General features: G+C 51.3%; 1 protein-coding gene across 1 annotated transcript in view; it reads left to right on the top strand.

The window, feature by feature from the left end:
* LOC142257540 (nuclear mitotic apparatus protein 1-like) overlaps positions 1-18,705 on the top strand; it is a 33,540-nt gene extending 14,835 nt beyond the window's left edge. Inside the window, exons 6-7 of the mRNA XM_075329690.1 lie at positions 14,232-14,369; positions 15,137-18,705. Of these exons, the coding sequence (XP_075185805.1) occupies positions 14,232-14,321 (90 nt within the window). The 3' untranslated portion in view covers positions 14,322-14,369; positions 15,137-18,705. The remainder of the gene's footprint in view (positions 1-14,231; positions 14,370-15,136) is intronic.
* The last annotated feature ends 1,007 nt before the right edge of the window (positions 18,706-19,712 follow it).

Here is a 19,712-nt window from a genome sequence, read left to right as displayed (position 1 = left end):
CCAGAGCCGTGGGTGCGTCCTGGGCATTACGTCACCAGGCTTCGGCTCAACAGGTGTGCCAGGCAGCTACCTGGTCCAGTCTGCACATTTTCACCAAGCATTATCAGGTGCATACCTATGCTTCGGCGGATGCCAGCTTAGGTAGAAGAGTCCTGCAGGCGGCAGTGACTCCCCCGTAGGGGAGGGCTGTTTTGCAGCTCTAACATGAGGTATTTCTTTACCCACCCAGGGACAGCTTTTGGACGTCCCAATCGTCTGGGTCTCCCAATAGAGCGCTGAAGAAGAAGGGAATTTTGTTACTTACCGTAAATTCCTTTTCTTCTAGCTCTTATTGGGAGACCCAGCACCCGCCCTGTTGTCCTTCGGGATGTTTTTTTGTTGTTTGCGGGTACACATGTTGTTCATGTTGAACGGTTTTTTCAGTTCTCCGATGTTATTCGGAGTTAATTTGTTTAAACCAGTTATTGGCTTCCTCCTTCTTGCTTTGGCACTAAAACTGGAGAACCCGTGATACCACGGGGGGGGTATAGCCAGAGAGGGAGGGGCCTTGCACTTTTGATGTAGTGCTTTGTGTGACCTCCAGAGGGCAGTAGCTATACCCCAATCGTCTGGGTCTCCCAATAAGAGCTAGAAGAAAAGGAATTTACGGTAAGTAACAAAATTCCCTTCTTTTACTTTAGCCAATCAATCTCCAGTTTTTCTTGTTGTGTCTGACATCTGGGGCCCCACAGGATGGTAATGGGCTGTGGGGGCAGCGTGGGGGTCTCGTGATCATCTGATGAGATTTAGGATATTTTTCTACATGTCATCCCTTTCTGTACAGCACAGTGTTGTGGATGATGGGGGTCGTTGTCCGTCCTGGTGTGATCTCTGAGATTCTCTGTTAACTTTATTTACAAAAATATAAATGATATCGCTCGTGATCAGACGTCTGCACACATTTTGTTCCACAAGGTTGAAACTGGGGGTGAAATCCGACAGGAACTGACCTGGAGGAACATCGGGGCGCACTGCAGTCACATCTGGAGCCGCGGTCACGCATTAAACTCTCCGGACGCTCCGACCCCCTCCAGCTTCCTCTGGACGCTCCGACCCCCTCCAGCTTCCTCTGGACGCTCCGACCCCCTCCAGCTTCCTCTGGACGCTCCGACCCCCTCCAGCTTCCTCTGGACGCTCCGACCCCCTCCAGCTTCCTCTGGACGCTCCGACCCCCTCCAGCTTCCTCTGGACGCTCCTCTCTCTCTCTGGAGGCTCCCTCTGGACGCTCCTCTCTCTCTCTGGAGGCTCCCTCTGGACGCTCCTCTCTCTCTCTGGACGCTCCTCTCTCTCTCTCTGGAGGCTCCCTCTGGACGCTCCTCTCTCTCTGGAGGCTCCCTCTGGACGCTCCTCTCTCTCTGGAGGCTCCTCTCTCTCTGGAGGCTCTCTCTGGAGGCTCCTCTCTCTGGAGGCTCCTCTCTCTCTGGAGGCTCCCTCTGGACGCTCCTCTCTCTCTGGAGGCTCCCTCTGGACGCTCCTCTCTCTCTGGAGGCTCCCTCTGGACGCTCCGGCCCCCTCCAGCTTTTTCTGGACGCTCCGGCCCCCTCCAGCTTTTTCTGGACGCTCCGGCCCCCTCCAGCTTTTTCTGGACGCTCCGGCCCCCTCCAGCTTTTTCTGGACGCTCCGGCCCCCTCCAGCTTTTTCTGGACGCTCCGGCCCCCTCCAGCTTTTTCTGGACGCTCCGGCCCCCTCCAGCTTTTTCTGGACGCTCCGACTGCTCTGCAGCTCTGCATTCAGCGCTGTGTCTGTGACAGTCGCGGCTGGATGTAAGCAGCGCAGGACGTCGGAGCTGTGGATTATGCCGGAGCTTTGGTGCGGGAGGGGTTAATAAAATGGTGAATGAGGCTTGTTTGTTTTATTTAAAATAAAGGATTTTTCGGTGTCTGTGTTTTATTCACTTTACTTACAGGTTGATCATGTCAGCTGTCACATAGACGCTGCCATGATCAAGCCTGGAGTTAATGGCGGTGATCCACCACCATTAACCCCTTGTATTACCTTGCTGCCACTGCTACACGGCAGCAAGAAGAGCCGGGGACACGCCGGTGCTGCCGCATAATGCATGCGACAGTCCCGGGGCAGCTGCGGCTGATATTCTCGGCTGCGGGAGGGGGAGGGAGGCGGGGGACATTAACCCTGCCCCTCTCCCTCCCCAGCCTGAGAATACCGGGCCGCCGCTGTGTGTGTGTGTGTGTGTGTGTCTGTGTGTGTCTGTGTGTGTGTGTGTGTCTGTGTGTGTGTGTGTGTGTCTGTCTGTGATCTGTGTTTACTCTCTGCACGGCTTCCTCTTCCTGTAATGACATCACTTCCCTGCAAAACTGCAGACAGGCGATGTACATTACCGGAGGTAAACCGCAAAATACCGCAGGGAATAACGCAGGAAAACGCAGTGAACCGCACAGAATTTGCTTCCTGCGTTATTCCCTGCGGGATTTCACGATTAACATTGGAGTCAATGGAGTGAAATCCCGCAGCGACGTGCGGAAAAGAATTGACATGCAATTGTTTTCTTTGTCGCTCCATTGGGAGACCCAGACAATTGGGTGTATAGCTTCTGCCTCCGGAGGCCACACAAAGTATTACACTTAAAAAAGTGTAACCCCTCCCCTCTGCCTATACACCCTCCCGTGGATCACGGGCTCCTCAGTTTTATGCTTTGTGTGGAAGGAGGCACACATCCACTCATGCATTCCCATTTTAGTCATATCGGTTGGAAGAAAAGAGGGCCCCCACGGGGCCCCCGGCATGCTCCCTTCTCACCCCACTACGTCGGCGGTGCTGTTAAGGTTGAGGTACCCATTGCGGGTGCAAAGGCCGGAGCCTCATGCCGTTTTCCTTCACCATCCCTTAGCGGCTCTGGGAGAAGTGGGATCTTGACCGGTCATCCATTTACTGGGACCGGGCTCCCTCCGCAGCCCCTGTGGGAATCTGCCAGACAGGAGTCTATGCATCCTCAGGGACCGGGCCCTGCATCTATAAGGTACTCTGTGTCCCCATGGGGACTGTGCATGGAGCGCTTGTTTCCCGGACGCTGCAGCAGCTGCTGATTTGTGAAGACCGGGACTTCCGCGCCGACCGTGCCTGCTTGTCGGCCGCGGTCTTAAATTTAGTCCCCGGCTTCATTGCGGCCTAGTAGCATAACTCCCGCCCCCGGGCCTGCCAGTCAGGGGTAAGGGCGGGATGGCCGACCTGACGTCGGTGGTGAGGGCTGGAGCATCCTGTATGTTTCCTCCCCCCTCACTGATCACTGTGGGGCCCCAGATTCCCGCACTTTCATAGCGCCGCCCACGGCTCCCTCCTCCCCTGAGAGCTCCAGCAGCCATTTTTACTGCACATTCTGCCGGTGGAGGATTTTCAGGAACGAGCTCTGCAGCTCTGGGAGACCTAAGGCAGGGAATCTGGAGGACACACACCCCGCTTTGGGCGGTCGGTAAGCCACGCCAGTCACCCGGTGCTGGTCCCCTTAGGGTGCCGGAGTATGTATGTATGTATGTATGTATGTATGTATGTATGTATGTGTATGTGTGTGTGTGTGTGTATGTATATATATATATATATATATATATATATATATATATATATATATATATATATATATATATATATATATATATATATATATATATATATATATATATATATATATATATATATATATATATATATATATATATATATATATATATATATATATATATATATATATATATATATAATTTTCTGTTCGGCCGGGTTGTTTACCCTTTCCCATATACCCTCAGTGATCACTCTCCTAGGAGACAACAGCATGTCGTCCACAAGGAGCAAGGGCGCTAAGGCACAGGTTTTTTTTGCAACCTGTACCTCTTGTGGGGCTATGTTACCTGCGGGTTCCACCTACCCTCACTGTGAGCAATGCTCGACCCCTGTTTCGCTTGCTCAGCCGGAGCCTCGGTCACTAGTGGGCCCCTCGGCTCAGGCAGACCCCCCTGCTTCCACTGTCCAGGCGGCAGGGATATAGTTTGCAGTTTTTGCTGAGAAACTCTGAGTCACTTTCACAATCCATGGCTCAGTCTATGGAAAAATGGTCTGCCAAGCTATTAGAAGCCTTGCAGCCCAGACCGGTCCTTACACAGGCCCCGGGCCCTGTTGCATCGTCGCCTCCAGGTCCCTCTCGGTCCGCGCCGCAGCGCGCTCCCGGGGTGGCCCCTAGGTCTCACGTGGAGGACTCCTGCACGGACCACAGTCCCAGACCGGCTAAGCGGGCTCGCTGGGAATCTTCCCCGACTTCTTCACGCTGCTCGGGTTCCCAGCTTGAGGACTCTCTGGAGGAAGAGGCGGACGTCGCAGCTCAGGGCTCTGACCCTGACGTTGCCCTCAATCTTGATACACCTGAAGGGGACGCCTTAGTAAATGATCTTATTTCGTCTATCAACCAGGTGTTAGATCTATCTCCCCCGCCTCCACCTATAGAGGAGTCGGCTTCTCAGCAGGAGAAACACCAGTTTAGGTTTCCCAAACGTACACGGAGTGAGTTTTTCGATCACTCTAACTTCAGAGATGCTGTCCAGAAGCACAGAGCATTTCCGGACAAGCGCTTTACTAAGCGCCTTAATGACACACGTTACCCCTTCCCCTCTGACGTAGTTAAGGGTTGGGCTCAATGTCCCAAGGTGGATCCTCCAGTCTCTAGATTGGCGGCTAGATCTGTGGTATCAGTTGCAGATGGCTCATCGCTCAAGGATGCCACTGACAGGCAGATAGAGCTCCTGGTGAAATCCATCTATGAAGCCACGGGCGCGTCTTTTGCCCCGGCTTTTGCAGCCGTGTGGGCACTCCAAGCTATCTCAGCTTGTCTGTCTGAGATTAATGCGGTCACACGTGCCTCTGCTCCACAAGTTGCGTCTTTGACTTCTCAGGCGTCGGCTTTTTCGTCCTACGCCATGAACGCCGTCCTGGACTCTGCTAGCCGTACAGCGGTGGCATCCGCTAATTCTGTGGCAGTCCGCAGGGCCATGTGGCTGCGCGAATGGAAGGCAGACTCTGCTTCCAAAAAGTTCTTAATCGGTTTGCCGTTTTCTGGCGACCGATTGTTTGGCGAACGATTGGATGAAATTATTAAGGAATCCAAGGGAAAGGACTCTTCCTTACCCCAGTCCAAACCGAAGAGACCTCAGCAACGGAAAATACAACCGAGGTTTCGGTCCTTTCGGCCCTCAGCCAAGTCCAAATCCTCTTCGTCCAACAGGACAGAGAAAGGCCAGAGGAACTCCTATGCGTGGCGGTCTAAGTCACGCCCCCAAAAAGCCGCCGGAGGCACTGCCTCCAAGGCGGCCTCCTCATGACTTTCGGCTTCCCCGAACCGCATCCTCGGTCGGTGGCAGGCTCTCCCGCTTTTGCGACGCCTGGTCGCCACATGTTCAAGACCGATGGGTGAGAGACATTCTGTCTCACGGTTACAGGATAGAGTTCAACTCTCGTCCTCCGACTCGTTTCTTCAGAACATCTCCGCGCCCCTCTCGGGCCGACGCACTTTTTCAGGCAGTGGGCGTTCTGAAGACAGAAGGAGTTGTGATTCCCGTTCCCCCTCAGGAACATGGTCACGGCTTTTACTCCAACTTGTTCGTGGTGCCAAAGAAGGACGGATCATTCCGTCCCGTTCTGGACCTCAAACTGCTCAACAGGCATGTGAGCACCAGAAGGTTTCGGATGGAATCTCTCCGCTCGGTCATCGCTTCGATGTCACAAGGAGACTTCCTAGCATCGATCGACATCAAGGATGCTTATCTCCATGTGCCGATCGCACCCGAACATCAACGCTTCCTGCGTTTCGCCATCGGGGACGAACACCTTCAGTTCGTGGCATTGCCTTTCGGCCTGGCGACAGCCCCACGGGTTTTCACCAAAGTCATGGCATCCGTTGTGGCGGTTCTACACTCTCAGGGCCACTCGGTGATCCCTTACTTAGACGATCTCCTAGTCAGGGCACCCTCCCGGGTGGCGTGTCAACACAGCCTGACCGTCGCTCTGGCGACTCTCCAGCAGTTCGGGTGGATCATCAACTTCCCAAAATCCAAGTTGACACCGACCCAATCACTGACTTACCTCGGGATGGAGTTTCATACAGTCAGCGGTAGTCAAGCTACCACTGGACAAACAGCTTTCTCTGCAGGCAGGGGTGCAATCTCTTCTTCGGGGTCAGTCACACCCCTTAAGGCGCCTCATGCACTTCCTGGGGAAGATGGTGGCAGCAATGGAGGCAGTGCCCTTCGCGCAGTTCCATCTGCGCCCACTCCAATGGGACATTCTCCGCAAATGGGACAGGAGGTCGACTTCCCTCGACAGGAACGTCTCTTTCCCCTGCAGCCAAAACGTCTCTTCAGTGGTGACTTCTCCCCACTTCTCTATCGCAGGGAAAATCCTTCCTGCCCCCGACCTGGGCTGTGGTCACCACGGACGCGAGCCTGTCAGGGTGGGGAGCGGTTTTTCTCCACCACAGGGCTCAGGGAACCTGGACTCCGATAGTCTTCCCTTCAGATCAATGTTCTGGAGATAAGGGCAGTGTATCTAGCCCTATTGGCTTTCCATCGGTGGCTGGAGGGCAGACAGATCCGTATACAGTCGGACAACGCCACGGCTGTCGCGTACATCAACCACCAGGGCGGCACGCGCAGTCGTCATGCCTTCCAGGAAGTCAGGCGGATTCTGCAGTGGGTGGAAGCAACAGCTTCCACGATCTCCGCAGTTCACATCCCGGGCGTAGAAAACTGGGAAGCAGATTTTTTCAGTCGTCAGGGCATGGACGCGGGGGAATGGTCTCTTCACCCAGACGTGTTTCGAGAGATCTGTCGCCGCTGGGGAACGCCGGACGTCGATCTCATGGCGTCACGGCACAACAACAAGGTCCCGGCCTTCATGGCACGGTCTAAAGATCACAGAGCTCTGGCGGCGGACGCGTTAGTTCAGGATTGGTTGCAGTTTCGACTTCCTTATGTATTTCCTCCTCTGGCGATGCTGCCCAGAGTGTTACGCAAGATCAGATCCGACTGTCGTCGCGCCATTCTCGTCGCTCCAGATTGGCCGAGGCGGTCGTGGTACCCGGATCTGTGGCATCTCACGGTGGGTCAGCCGTGGGCGCTTCCAGACCGCCCAGACTTGCTGTCACAAGGGCAGTTTTTCCATCTGAATTCTGCGGCCCTCAACCTGACTGTGTGGCCATTGAGTCCTGGCTCTTAGCGTCTTCAGGGTTATCTCAGGATGTCATTGCCACTATGAGACAGGCCAGGAAACCAACGTCCGCCAAGATATATTACAGGTCTTGGCGGATCTTCTTGTCCTGGTGCTCTGATAATGGTTTTACTCCCTGGCCTTTTGCCTTACCCATTTTTCTTTCATTCCTTCAATCCGGAATGGACAAGGGTTTGTCACTGGGCTCTCTCAAGGGACAAGTATCGGCGCTCTCAGTATTTTTTCAAAAGCGCCTGGCAAGGCTTCCGCAGGTCCGCACGTTCCTACAGGGAGTTTGCCACATAGTTCCACCCTACAAGCGTCCGCTGGAACCCTGGGACCTTAACAGGGTGCTAACGGCTCTTCAGAAACCACCTTTCGAGCCGCTGCGGGATGTCTCTTTATCACGTCTTTCGCAGAAGGTGGCATTCCTAGTGGCAGTTACCTCACTCCGAAGAGTGTCGGAGCTTGCAGCGCTGTCATGCAAAGCCCCCTTCCTGGTTTTTCACCAGGATAAGGTGGTTCTGCGTCCTGTACCGGAATTTCTCCCTAAGGTGGTATCTCCTTTTCATCTCAATCAGGATATCTCCTTACCTTCATTTTGCCCTCATCCAGTTCACCAATGTGAAAAGGATTTGCATTCATTAGATCTAGTGAGAGCACTCCGGCTCTACGTGTCTCGCACGGCGCCCCTGCGCCGTTCAGATGCGCTCTTTGTCCTTGTCGTTGGCCAGCGTAAGGGTTCGCAGGCTTCCAAGTCAACCTTGGCTCTGTGGATCAAGGAACCGATTCTCGAAGCCTACCGTTCTTCTGGGCTTCCGATTCCTTCAGGGCTGAAAGCCCATTCTACCAGAGCCGTGGGTGCGTCCTGGGCATTGCGGCACCGGGCTACGGCTCAGCAGGTGTCAGGCAGCTACGTGGTCTAGTCTGCACACTTTCACGAAACACTATCAAGTGCATACCTATGCTTTGGCAGACGCCAGTCTAGGTAGGCGAGTCCTTCAGGCGGCGGTGGCCCACTTGTAAGAGGGGGCCGTTTCGGCTCTTTCTATTGAGGTATTCTTTTACCCACCCAGGGACTGCTTTTGGACGTCCCAATTGTCTGGGTCTCCCAATGGAGCGACAAAGAAGGGAATTTTGTTTACTTACCGTAAATTCCTTTTCTTCTAGCTCCTATTGGGAGACCCAGCACCCGCCCCTGTTCCCTTCGGGCTGGTTGTTCTTTTGTGTACACATGTTGTTCATGTTGAATTGTTCTTTTGGTTCATGGTTTTCAGTTCTCCGAACATCCTTCGGATTGAATTTACCCTAGACCAATTTATAAGTTTTCTCCTTCCTGCTTTTGCACCAAAACTGAGGAGCCTGTGATCCACGGGAGGGTGTATAGCAGAGGGGAGGGGTTACACTTTTTAAAGTGTAATACTTTGTGTGGCCTCCGGAGGCAGAAGCTATACACCCAATTGCTGGGTCTCCCAATAGGAGCTAGAAGAAAAGGAATTTACGGTAAGTAAACAAAATTCCCTTCTTTGCTGTGGGAATCCCGCAGCCAAACATGCAGCTGTCAAATTCTGCATAGTGCGCACAGGATTTTTTTTGCCCATAGGTTTTGCTGGTGATTCACTGCAGAGATGTTGTGAACATTTTCTGCAGCGAAACATGCAGCAAAATCCGGTAAGTGCGCACATAGCCTAAAGAGCAAACTGGTTGTAGGATTTTCCTACCCCATCTGAAAGTAGCATGATATTGAGGCAGAGATCCCAATTCCATCAATGTACCACTTACTTTGCTGGATGCTGCAGTTCTGATTTAAGGGAATCTGTCACCAGGTTTTTGCTACCTTATCTGAGAGCAGCATAATGTAGGGATAGAGACCCCGATTCCATCTATGTATCAATTAGTTTACTGGGTGCTGCAGTTGTGATACAATCAGTTTTTAGATGGGCGTGTGCGTGATATGGGGCCACAGCATTCGTATCCAATTTTTATGGATAAATTGCAATACTGTAACATAGGAACCTGAATGGTCTTTTTTAAATTATTAATTGATGAAAATGTGAAAGACACGGATTGCACATTCACCCAACCTCAGCCCCCCATGGTCTGTCACTTTTTACATTTTGAACTTCCTGCCAGCCCCTCCTGTGTCTTCAGACTACATTTCCTCCAAGAGCATGGTGTCCTGGCTTCTGGGGGGAGCTGGATCTGTCTGCCAGCTCAGTATCTACACAGACAGGTGCCTGTATGGGCACTCCAGTCATTCAACTGGGTGCCTTTGACTGCTGTGACCAGCACTGATTGGGTTAATTGCATCCCATGCAAGCTCTCCTCTCCCTTGCTTAATGTGGTCCAATGGGATTCTCCCCCCCTACCTTTCCTCCTCCTTATATTCCCAGTGTCCAGCTTGTCCGGTCTCTCCTTGCTGTTGCAAGACCCGGAGGCAGCTGTGTTGCTGTGCACCTGGAGAGAGTGAGTAATGGCGGACGATCTAACCGCTGCCATCCTGGAGCGCATCAGGAGGGAAGGGGATGCATGGCTGTCATCCCTTGTTGTTAGCCAGCGTCCCGTCCATCCTGACAATATAGCTCCTGCCCCTGTCCATCCCTGCCAGCAGGCGGTCAGTGCGGCGTTTCTCAGCCTCAGGTGGTTACTGAGGCTGTTACTACAAACCCCCCTATGTTAAATGCAGCCATGGCCTCTGCTCCTGCTGCCATTAACCCCCTCACCCCCCCCCCCCTTCCTGGCTGCTTAGATGCTGCTTCCCTACTATCCCTACTTCCTCAACCCCCTTTATTAACCCCTTGTCTGTCAGCACTGCCCCCTGCTGGTACGGCTGCTACCATCCTACCCCGAGCCACTGATCCCGAACGTGCGGGTGCTGGATCCCCGTCACGCCGTCATCGCCATCGTGGTTGTGGTACCCGCTCCGCATGATCCTCCTCCGCGCCATCTCGCACCGCTGGCCGGCGTCGCCCGCGTAGCCGGGTTCATGGTAGTCGGAGCAGCCGTTCGCAACGTCACAGGGCTTCAGGCAGGAGCCATCGTTCAAGATCTTCCCGGTGGCGCTCGCCTTCTTCTTCTGACAATTCGTCATGGTCATCAGAGAGTCCACGCCGCAGCGAGGGTCATAGGTCTCATCGGTCGTCTCGCCAGAATAGAGCTGAAGTGGACCTGCCGACGTCACCCGCCCCAACCCAGCCTCCTCCGATTCCTCAAGGAAGTGGTGAGTACGATTATTCTGGGGCTTGGGGTAATAATCCTTCTATCGTCCCTATTTTAAAAGCCCTTACCGCCCAGGTTCAACCCCCTGGTCCTAATAAGGTTCATATTAACCCCTTACATTTCAATCAATTTACTCAAAAACCCCCACCGGTGCGTGCTGACATACACAAGGATGCATTCTTCTGTGGTGTTTCGCCCCTTGGCTCTCACTTAGACCAGGAAACAATAGAAAAAATTTGGGCTAATGACTATGTAGGTATCTGGTCCCTGGTGTCTACTGATCAGCATGCGGTCGATAAGGAGCGCAGAGCGGGCGATAAGCCTTTTGAACGTAGACCGAAGGTTGCCCGTACCATGAACAATTGGCTTCAGGCCTTTGCGGTTCTAGGCTGTGTCATGGGGCAGAAACACCCTGAGCGATGTTCTGAGTTATTCATTTACTTAGACTCCATTTATAATTCATATAAAGCTCATGGCGGTTCGGCCTGGTGGAAGTATGATGAGGAGTTCCGCAGGCGCCTGGCACTCCAACCACACTTAGGTTGGGGTGTGAAGGCGACTGATTCGTGGCTTCGCCTTATGTTAGCGCAAAAACATACAGCCCCCTTTCACGCAGCGGCCCCTGCCCATACAGCCGGATCAGGGCCAGGGGCCGTTCGCAGGCCCGGCTGCTGCTGGTTATACAATGAGGGTCACTGCAGATTTTTCGGACTCTGTAAGTATAAGCATGAGTGCTCAGCCTGCGGAGGTTCCCATGCGGCGGTCAAATGCAATCGCCCCCCCTCAAAATTGCCTTCAAAGTCTTCACAACAATCCGAAGCCAAGGACCCCGGTGAGCGTAGCCGCAATGGGGCCTTGGCTCGACCGTTACCCCAATAAAGACGCAGGTTCTCAATTGCGTTTCGGTTTCACTTTTGATTTTTTTTCATCCCCTTTCAATTTTCCAAGAGCCCTGTTTTTGCAACCAATTTAAAATCTGCAAAGGAAGCACCTCTTGTGCTGCAAGAAAAGCTGCAGCACAAAGTTTTGATGGGTAGCCTTTCCTGATATCCCCTTTTTCAATTTGCGTGTTTCTCCTTTGGGCGTTGGCCCAAAGAAAGAAGCGGGCAAGTTTCGCTTAAAGGGAACCGGTTATCAGAAATTTAGCTATAAAGCTAAAAGTTTCCCCCTCTGCAGCTCCCGGGCTGCATTCTAGGAAGCTTCCTATAGTTTTTGTGGCCCCTTTTATTCCAAAATAAATACTTTATAAACTTGTACCTTTTTCTTATGCAAATTTCTTTAATCGTCCATGGGGGCGGGCTGCCTGATGTACGTTGCTATAAGGAATAACGTTTGGAACACCATTCTAAGTCCGAACTGGGTGCAAAAACCTAAAACCCAGCAGTTTCTGCTATTACATGTATTCCCCTTACATAGTCACTGGTGTGCATACCTTATCTCCCCATAGTGATGTTTTTTAGGTTTTTGCACCCAGTTCGGACTTAGAATGGAGTTCCAAACGTTATTCTTATTTGTTAGTATTTTTTTCGTTTGTGAACCCTCCCCAACCACACCTATTGCCAATCCATACCATACGCATAAATAGCCTGGGTCTCAGCTTCCCATACACGGTAAGTTTTTTAACTGCATGAGAGGACACACACAAGCTAGGGACCCCAACGTAGAGAAATACTTTGGCGTAGTGTTGGGGCTCTATTGCATTTATCAATTCAGTAGCTAAATTTCTCTTGATTCATATGTTCATGGCAGTAATGCAGATTCCATTTTTCACATTTTCACTCTTACATATAGCTATTGGATTTTTCAAGTCAGTATTCACACAGCAGTTTCTGCTATTCCATGTATTCCCCTTACATAGTCACTGGTGTGCATACCTTATCTCCCCATAGTGATGTACGTTGCTGTCCTCCTGCCGATTTACGCCGCCCCCGAACGCTGAATTTCAAACCTCAGGACGCCGCCCCTGGGCGCCCGTGGTCCCGCGCATGCGCTGTGCTACTGTAGCGGTGCCGTGCACTGCGTGCACGTGTGACCGCTGGTGACGCTTTGCGCGGGCACCGACTGCTCCGTCCGCTCCTCCCATCTATTTCCTGCTGCTGAGCAGGATGGGAAGGAGGTGACGTCCGGTCATCTGGCCAGCGATCAGAACGCTGGAGGAATTTGCGAAAGTGCGGTCACGAGGTTATGGGCGGCACTTGCTGATGACACTCACAGCGCCGCCCATAACCTCGTGCCCGCGCAAAGCGTCACTAGCGGTCACACGTGCACGCAGTGCACGGCACCGCTACTCTAGCACAGCGCATGCGCGGGACCAGGGGCGGCGTCCTGAGGTTTGAAATTCAGCGTTCGGGGGCGGCGTAAATCGGCAGGAGGACAGCAACGTACATCAGGCAGCCCGTCCCCATGGAAGATTTAAGAAATTTGCATACGAAAAGGTACAAGTTTATAAAGTATTTATTTTGGAATAAAAGGGGCCACAAAAACTATAGGAAGCTTCCTAGAATGCAGCCCAGGAGCTGCAGAGGGGGAACTTTTAGCTTTATAGCTAAATTTCTGATGACAGGTTCCCTTTAATCCACCATTTATCTCACCCCAAGGGTTCTTCAGTGAATGATGGGATTTCTGAAGCGGATGCATCTGTCTTGTACGTTTCTTTTGACAGAGCTGTCACCCTACTGAAGGAGGCGGGGCCAGGGGCGTTGATGGCCAAGTCTGACATTGAGTCGGCCTTTCGCCTTCTGCCAGTGCACCCGGATTGTTACCACCTCCTAGGGCTTTCTGTGGACGGTTTTTACTATTACGACACCTGCCTCCCCATGGGTTGTTCTATCTCTTGCCATTACTTTGAACTTTTCAGCTCCTTCCTAGAATGGGTCCTCAGGTTTGAAACGGGAATCCGATCAGTCATTCACTACCTCGACGATTTTTTTGTTTGTTGGCCCTCGGGATTCCCAGGTCTGCTCAACCCTTTTGGATTCCTTTCGTTCACTTATGTCTGTTTTCGGTGTCCCCCTTTCCGCCGATAAAACTATTGGTCCCGTAACTTCGCTGTCTTTTCTGGGGATTGAAATTGATTCTGTTGGTATGTTTTTTTCGCCTCCCACAGGAGAAGGTTGCTAAGCTCCTTGAGCTCATACAAGGCTTTTGTTCGGTTCGCAGCGTTACACTTCGGCAAATGCAGTCTTTGCTTGGGCTATTAGTTTTTGCTTGCCGTGTCATGCCCATGGGCAGGATTTTCTCCAGGCGTTTATCCCTTTCCACCAAGGGTATTCGCCTTCCCCATCACAGGATTCGTATAACACCCCCTCTTCGTTCAGATCTAATGGTTTGGAGAGAATTCCTACTGTCCTATAATTGCCAGACCTACTTCCAGACACCAGAGGTTTTTAATGACGAATTACCCCTTTTTTTCTGATGCGGTGGCATCCTCTGGTTTCGGGGTTATTTTTGGTGACCAGTGGTGTGCGGAGCCATGGTCTGCATGCTGGCACAGCTCCGCAGTCACAAGTAATGATACTCTCCTTGAGCTTTTTCCCTTTGTGACGGCTGTCGCCATTTGGGGCCCTGAGCTCCGCAATAGAAAAATATGTTTCTGTTCTGATAATTTGAGTGTCGTCCATGCTATTCATTTTTTGACATCTTCTTCCCTCCCGGTTATTAGGCTTATCAGATTTCTGGTATTGAAATGTTTGTTTTTAAATATCTTACTGCGTGCCCGCCATGTTCCTGGCTTTCATAATGCTTGTGCTAACTCTCTTTCTCGCTTTCAGTGGCAGACATTCAGAGAGCTATCCCCTTCAGCCCAGTTGGAAAGTCTTCCGTGCCCATCGTACCTGTGGGATCTGCTGGAGCCCAATTGATGCCGTTAATAAGATCTTCGGTGACGCAATCAACCTGGCAAGCCTACGGTAAGGCATGGTCTGAATGGTCTAGTTTTGCCAGTGATAAGCCGGTTATGTCTTGTGATGCTAGTCGTCTGGAGGTCACATGTGATTATTTACTCCACCTCTTCCAGACAGGCGTTTCAGGTTCTGTGGCGCAGCATCGCCTCTCAGGTGTGTCCTTTCATTTTCGTCTTCTTGGCTGGCCGGATGTTACTAAAGTATTTTTCGTCCGCCAGGTGATCAAAGGTTGGAAGAGAAGCAGAGTCTCGGTAGAGAGCAGGCGCCCTATTTCTATTGTTTTCTGTACGCCATCCAGGGCCCGGTTTGCCCTAGAACAGTGATGGCGAACCTGTGGCACTCCACCTGTTGCAAAACTACAATTCCCATCATGTCTTCACAGCCAAAGCTTTTGCTTTTAATGGCCAGGCATGATGGGAATTGTAGTTTTGCAACAGCTGGAGTGCCACAGGTTCGCCATCACTGCCCTAGAACATTGGTCGCTACGTATCTTTCCTTTCGGCGCGCCGTTTTTTGTTTTTTTTCTCCCATGAAGATGATTCCCCCCTCACACGTTTTCAATTTTTGTCCATTTTTCGGAAGTGCTTGCGCAATCTAAGCTTACGGCCGGCGGAATTCGGTACTCATTCCTTTAGGATTGGCGCTGCTACCGAGGCTGCTCGCGCAGGCCTCTCCAATCAGGAAATTCAGAGGATTGGTCGTTGGCGTTCTTCATGCTTTGCTCGCTATATTCGACCTGAGTTATTACTGTTCTAATATGTGTTTCTTTATAGGTACAAACCCGGTGGTCTGCATATTGGGTCACTCTTATGTGTTTTGGGCGTCTCAGCGTGCGGAACAGCGTCCCAGTGGAAGATGCCTTGGCCTTCGTGGAGTGGATGTGTTCTGGAAGGGTATTCGGGGCCTTACATGGCCTCAGGTGTTGCCAGAAGTGGTCTCGTTGTCCCGCATGGTTTCAGCTCCATTAATTCTCATTATTCATGCGGGTGGAAATGACCTTTGTTCTTTCTGACCTACAGGATGGAATTGAGCAAGCCCTTCTCTTTCTGGGTGGGGGTCGGAGCACAGTATAAATACTCTGCTCCTCCTTGGCGGTCATGTAATGTTTACAAGGCTGATTTGCTGCTCTTCTGCCGGGAGTCCGGCTGGTGATTAATATTTGCACTGAGATGTGCATTGGCCTTTCGGCCCGTTATGAGAGTTTATAATGGTTTACAATTCTATGGCTGTGACCGACCTCCATCCAATAAAGGAGTGTTTTGTTAAATTATGGTGTGGTCTTTTTCTTGCATGGGACTGAGGGGTTTAGTTAAGGGGTTTATGGTTCGCAGCAGTCTGCAGTGCTGTTCATGTAGTTAAATTCATCAATATAATGGTGTCGGAGTGCACATACCAACAACTTCGGTGCCATTTTATTGAAGACACGGTTTCTGGTGACTGGTGATATTCAGTTTGTTTCAGATGATAATCAGTGTCTTCAATAAAATGGCGCCGAGTTGGCGGTATGCACATGGGCTGAATCAGTCACCATTTTATTGAAGATTTCAACTACAACGTGAACATAGCACTGTGCAAGCGGCCATAGAGGTAATGGAGATGGACACTGTGCAAAGCTTAAAATGGAGGGAAGGAGCCAGGGTAGGAATAGATAAAGAGCCCACCCACAAAGTCCCGCCACAATGCTAAATCATCGCCCCCCCGGGGTCAATAACTAGTCCTGTATAATGAAGGCTGGAGGCAGGCTCCTCTTCTGGGCAGCATATGCCCGTAGCCCAGAAGATATGAAAGGATTTTTGCCAGACACCCCCTCATCCAGGAGGCATACAGGGGTGACTAATTTCACCTTAAATGCTACCTGTATTTCCTTTAAAAAAAAAACCAAAAAAAAAAAACCCACACAAATACCAACTCAAAAAAGGCATGACCGATTTCCTTTAAGTGGTGGGAAACATATGTTCCTTTTGTCAACATTTTGTGAGACCCATAAATGTTTTTGTTTTCCAGGCTCTGGTGATTGCTTTTTTGCACCCTCCGCTGACCTTTAGACGGATACCATTTTTTGGGTAGATACAATCTTTTGATCGCCTCTTATGGCATTCTATTTATGGGAGGCAAAACCCCCTGCAATTCTGGAGTTTTGATTTTCTAAACTTGTGATGCCATTTACAGATCTGATTTTAGATTTTCACAGATCAGACATTTCTGAAGGTAGTGATACCAAATGGGTATTTTTTAAAATTGCCTTCATTTCAATGGGAGAAAAGGGGGGGAGAGATGAACTTGGGCTTTCCCCACCTTCTATTGTATTTACTTGCCCCCTAGGGGACGTGAAGCGACCATCGTCTGATGGCTTGTGCTGCACATCAGCACGGCTCTGTATAGCACAAATTACCATCTCCCATGAACGCTAGCTCATGGACAGCGTTCACTGTAGGATTGTAATGACACAAGGCTCATCAGCTGACCCCTGGTTGTCACTGCAACCCATCAGCGCACCAAGAGCACGTTATGAAGCGAGCTAATGGGAGAGGGGAATGACGCACCCCCTGTTGGTGCTTTTTAAATCCCTCTGAAGAGATTGACAGAGGGACTTTATTAGAAGCAGGTGGAGCTCCAATTTGTCCGAAGCCGTTTGAGGCACATGATGGCGGATTAAATCAGCGGTCATGTGCAGGCTCCGCACGTGAGCCCGCAACAAAGGCGGGGACCAAAGTTTACGTCATATGTTGTGAAGGGTGGATCCCTTTCCAATCCAGTACACCTTTCTATGAGGCGTCGTACCTTCACTAGTCACCGGACTCACCTCATGCTCTTTTTGAGTTTGTTTCTCCAGCATTTCAAATTCATTTATTTCCAGTTTCTTCTGAAGACATTTTTCCAGGTAGGAAATGTCTTTTTTCAGGCTTTCGTTCTCAGCTAATAGATGATCAAACTCATTCTGCATTTTGCCCAGTTGATCATGAGCCCTTTGCTAAAGGGGAAAGGGGTGAAAAGTGAAAAAAGTTGACTCCGTATTTAAAATAGTATTTAAAATAGTGGTAATAGTGTTCTCTAATATAGACAGCAAATACTGTTTCTGCCATGAGAGCTTCACATATTTCAAGACTTTCCAGCAAATCATTTTGGTCATTCTGTAAATGAATCATATATAGCTAGTGTCATCTTTCAGAAGAAAACCAAGACCTTTCAGCTTTTAACGTCAGGAAGGAGAAAAAGGAAGAGGCGAACAAGGTATCATAGTATCATAGTTTTTAAGGTTGTGTAAAGAGTGTGGCAGATAACAAAGACAGGCCTAGTGGCCGACCCCATGTAGTTCAAATGAGCCACGCCAACAAATTTTTCAGTACCCTTTTCCTCTACCTTATGGTAATGCAGATGTATGATAAGCTGGTGGAAAGCACCAACTATCTTGACGATCAAATTTTCGAGGTTCTCCAAGCAGCAAATAGTACCATTGCCATACAGAGACAATTAATCATTGTAACCAACATACTTTGGCACTGGATTACCTCACAGCTGCCCAAGGGGGGATTTGCCAAATAATAGGTCCCAGCTGTTGTCACTACATAGACCCAAAAGGAACCTTAAAAGCGCAAGCCAGCCTGAGATACAAAAGTTAAGAAAAAAATATGATGAGGTACTCAGGAGCTCAGATGCATGGTGGAGCAATACATTTTCAATGTTCAACCCCGCAAACTGGTTTAAGGGAATAGGAGGATGGTTAATGGGGATGCTGCAATCATTATTCCAAGTGCTACTCTGTCTATTAGTGGCCCATGTAGTGTTTAAATTGTTAATGGCTCTGTTTTCCTGCTGCGTGAAGAAATGCAAAGATAGTAATTATTCAGCGCCAATATGAAATTTCTAACATATACTCTTTTCTACTCTTTCCCATAGAATCACCTAGGTGTGTTATGATGTGACTCTTGTTGGGAGGTATGCAGACTCAGTACCCGCAGGACGGATGTGGATTTGAAGACTTCACACCCCCAGGCAACCCGCGGCTTGGACAGCATCCGGTGACCAGCCTGCTAGTCCAGCTTCTCCATAGGATCCAGTCCCATCACGCACGCCAAAGGGGGGATTGTAAGGAAAGAGTTAACTAAACTTGAGTAGCTAGTCACCCACGCCATTTTCAAGAAGTACAAACCGACCCATCTACGCTCTAGATGGGTGGGCAAGAGCCAAGGACAAATGAATTATCGAAACCATGAACTCACGCTTTGCCGAGAATCGAAACTTACGCTTTGCCGAGAATCGAAACTTACGCATATGCACACGACATAGCTACGCCCAAATTAACTTGATAAAAACCTGTATGTGTAATAAACTTCAGTTCAGAGCGCACACTGTTGCTTTATGTGCAGATACCAGTCTCTGTCTGTATCTCATTAAGGTTGAGAGAAGCTGAGGGGGTGACCGGGACCCTGTCCACATTCGGTCATCGCTGGCAACAGTTGTGACCTATTTAGGGGTCAACCTAACAACCTCAGTAAGAAAGCCATGGACCCCATAGGGGGGAGGGGCGACATGACCAAAGGGAAGGGAGGGAGTGAGGGGGTTAATAAAGTGAAATAAGGGGATTATGGGACATCGTAGGGGATTGGTGGAAAAGGGTCCCTATAGGGGAGGGGGGGGGAGTATATAAGCTATAGGGGAGGGGTCTTACCTTCCCTTGTGATTCCGGACGGCGAAGGATTCAGACCCAGGACCAAGGACCCAGCATGGCGGACCTCCAGGAGCTCGATAGGCTCCTCAGAGCGGCAATGGCGGTGCACGGGGCTCAGGCAGTGCAGTCCCACGTCAGGGCTGCCTGGGCTTCCCCGTCGGCACCTGCCCCTTGCTCCCCCCCTAGACGCGGGCGGCGTTCCAGGCCCCCCATCCGATATTCCCCAGGAGCAGGGGGGGCAAGGAGGCACAGCGAGAGTCCCCCTCGGGACCCTCCGCGGCGGGGCGGGCAGCGGCAGCTCCCTGCGTCTGCCCCGGCCACCGGGAGGAATCTCTGGCGAGGCCGCGGCGGCCGAGAAGGGGGCGTGGCCAGCCCGGGGCCTCCTTCCGGTCTCCGACCTCGGGCTGGAGTCCGAACCCCTGCGGCGTCTCCCGGCCGGGAGCGAGCCCGGCGACGAAGTGAGGCCAGCGGCGGCCTGGATGGAGGCGGGCCCGGCCTGAGGTCCACTTCCGGTCCCAGGCCTCGGGCTCAATTTTCCAGGCCGGCGGCAGCCCGGGATCGGGGGCGTGCCCAGTGCGGGACGGAGGCCCGGAGAGGGGGCGTGTCCAGCCTGGGGCCCACTCTGGACGCCGGGCCCCCGGCGGTGGGGCACGTCCCGGCGGCAGCAACCACACGGAAGC

This window comes from Anomaloglossus baeobatrachus, chromosome 12, assembly GCF_048569485.1.
Source record: "Anomaloglossus baeobatrachus isolate aAnoBae1 chromosome 12, aAnoBae1.hap1, whole genome shotgun sequence".
In the NCBI taxonomy this organism is placed as follows: Eukaryota; Metazoa; Chordata; class Amphibia; order Anura; family Aromobatidae; genus Anomaloglossus; species Anomaloglossus baeobatrachus.
This window is presented reverse-complemented; position numbering and strand designations above follow the sequence as displayed.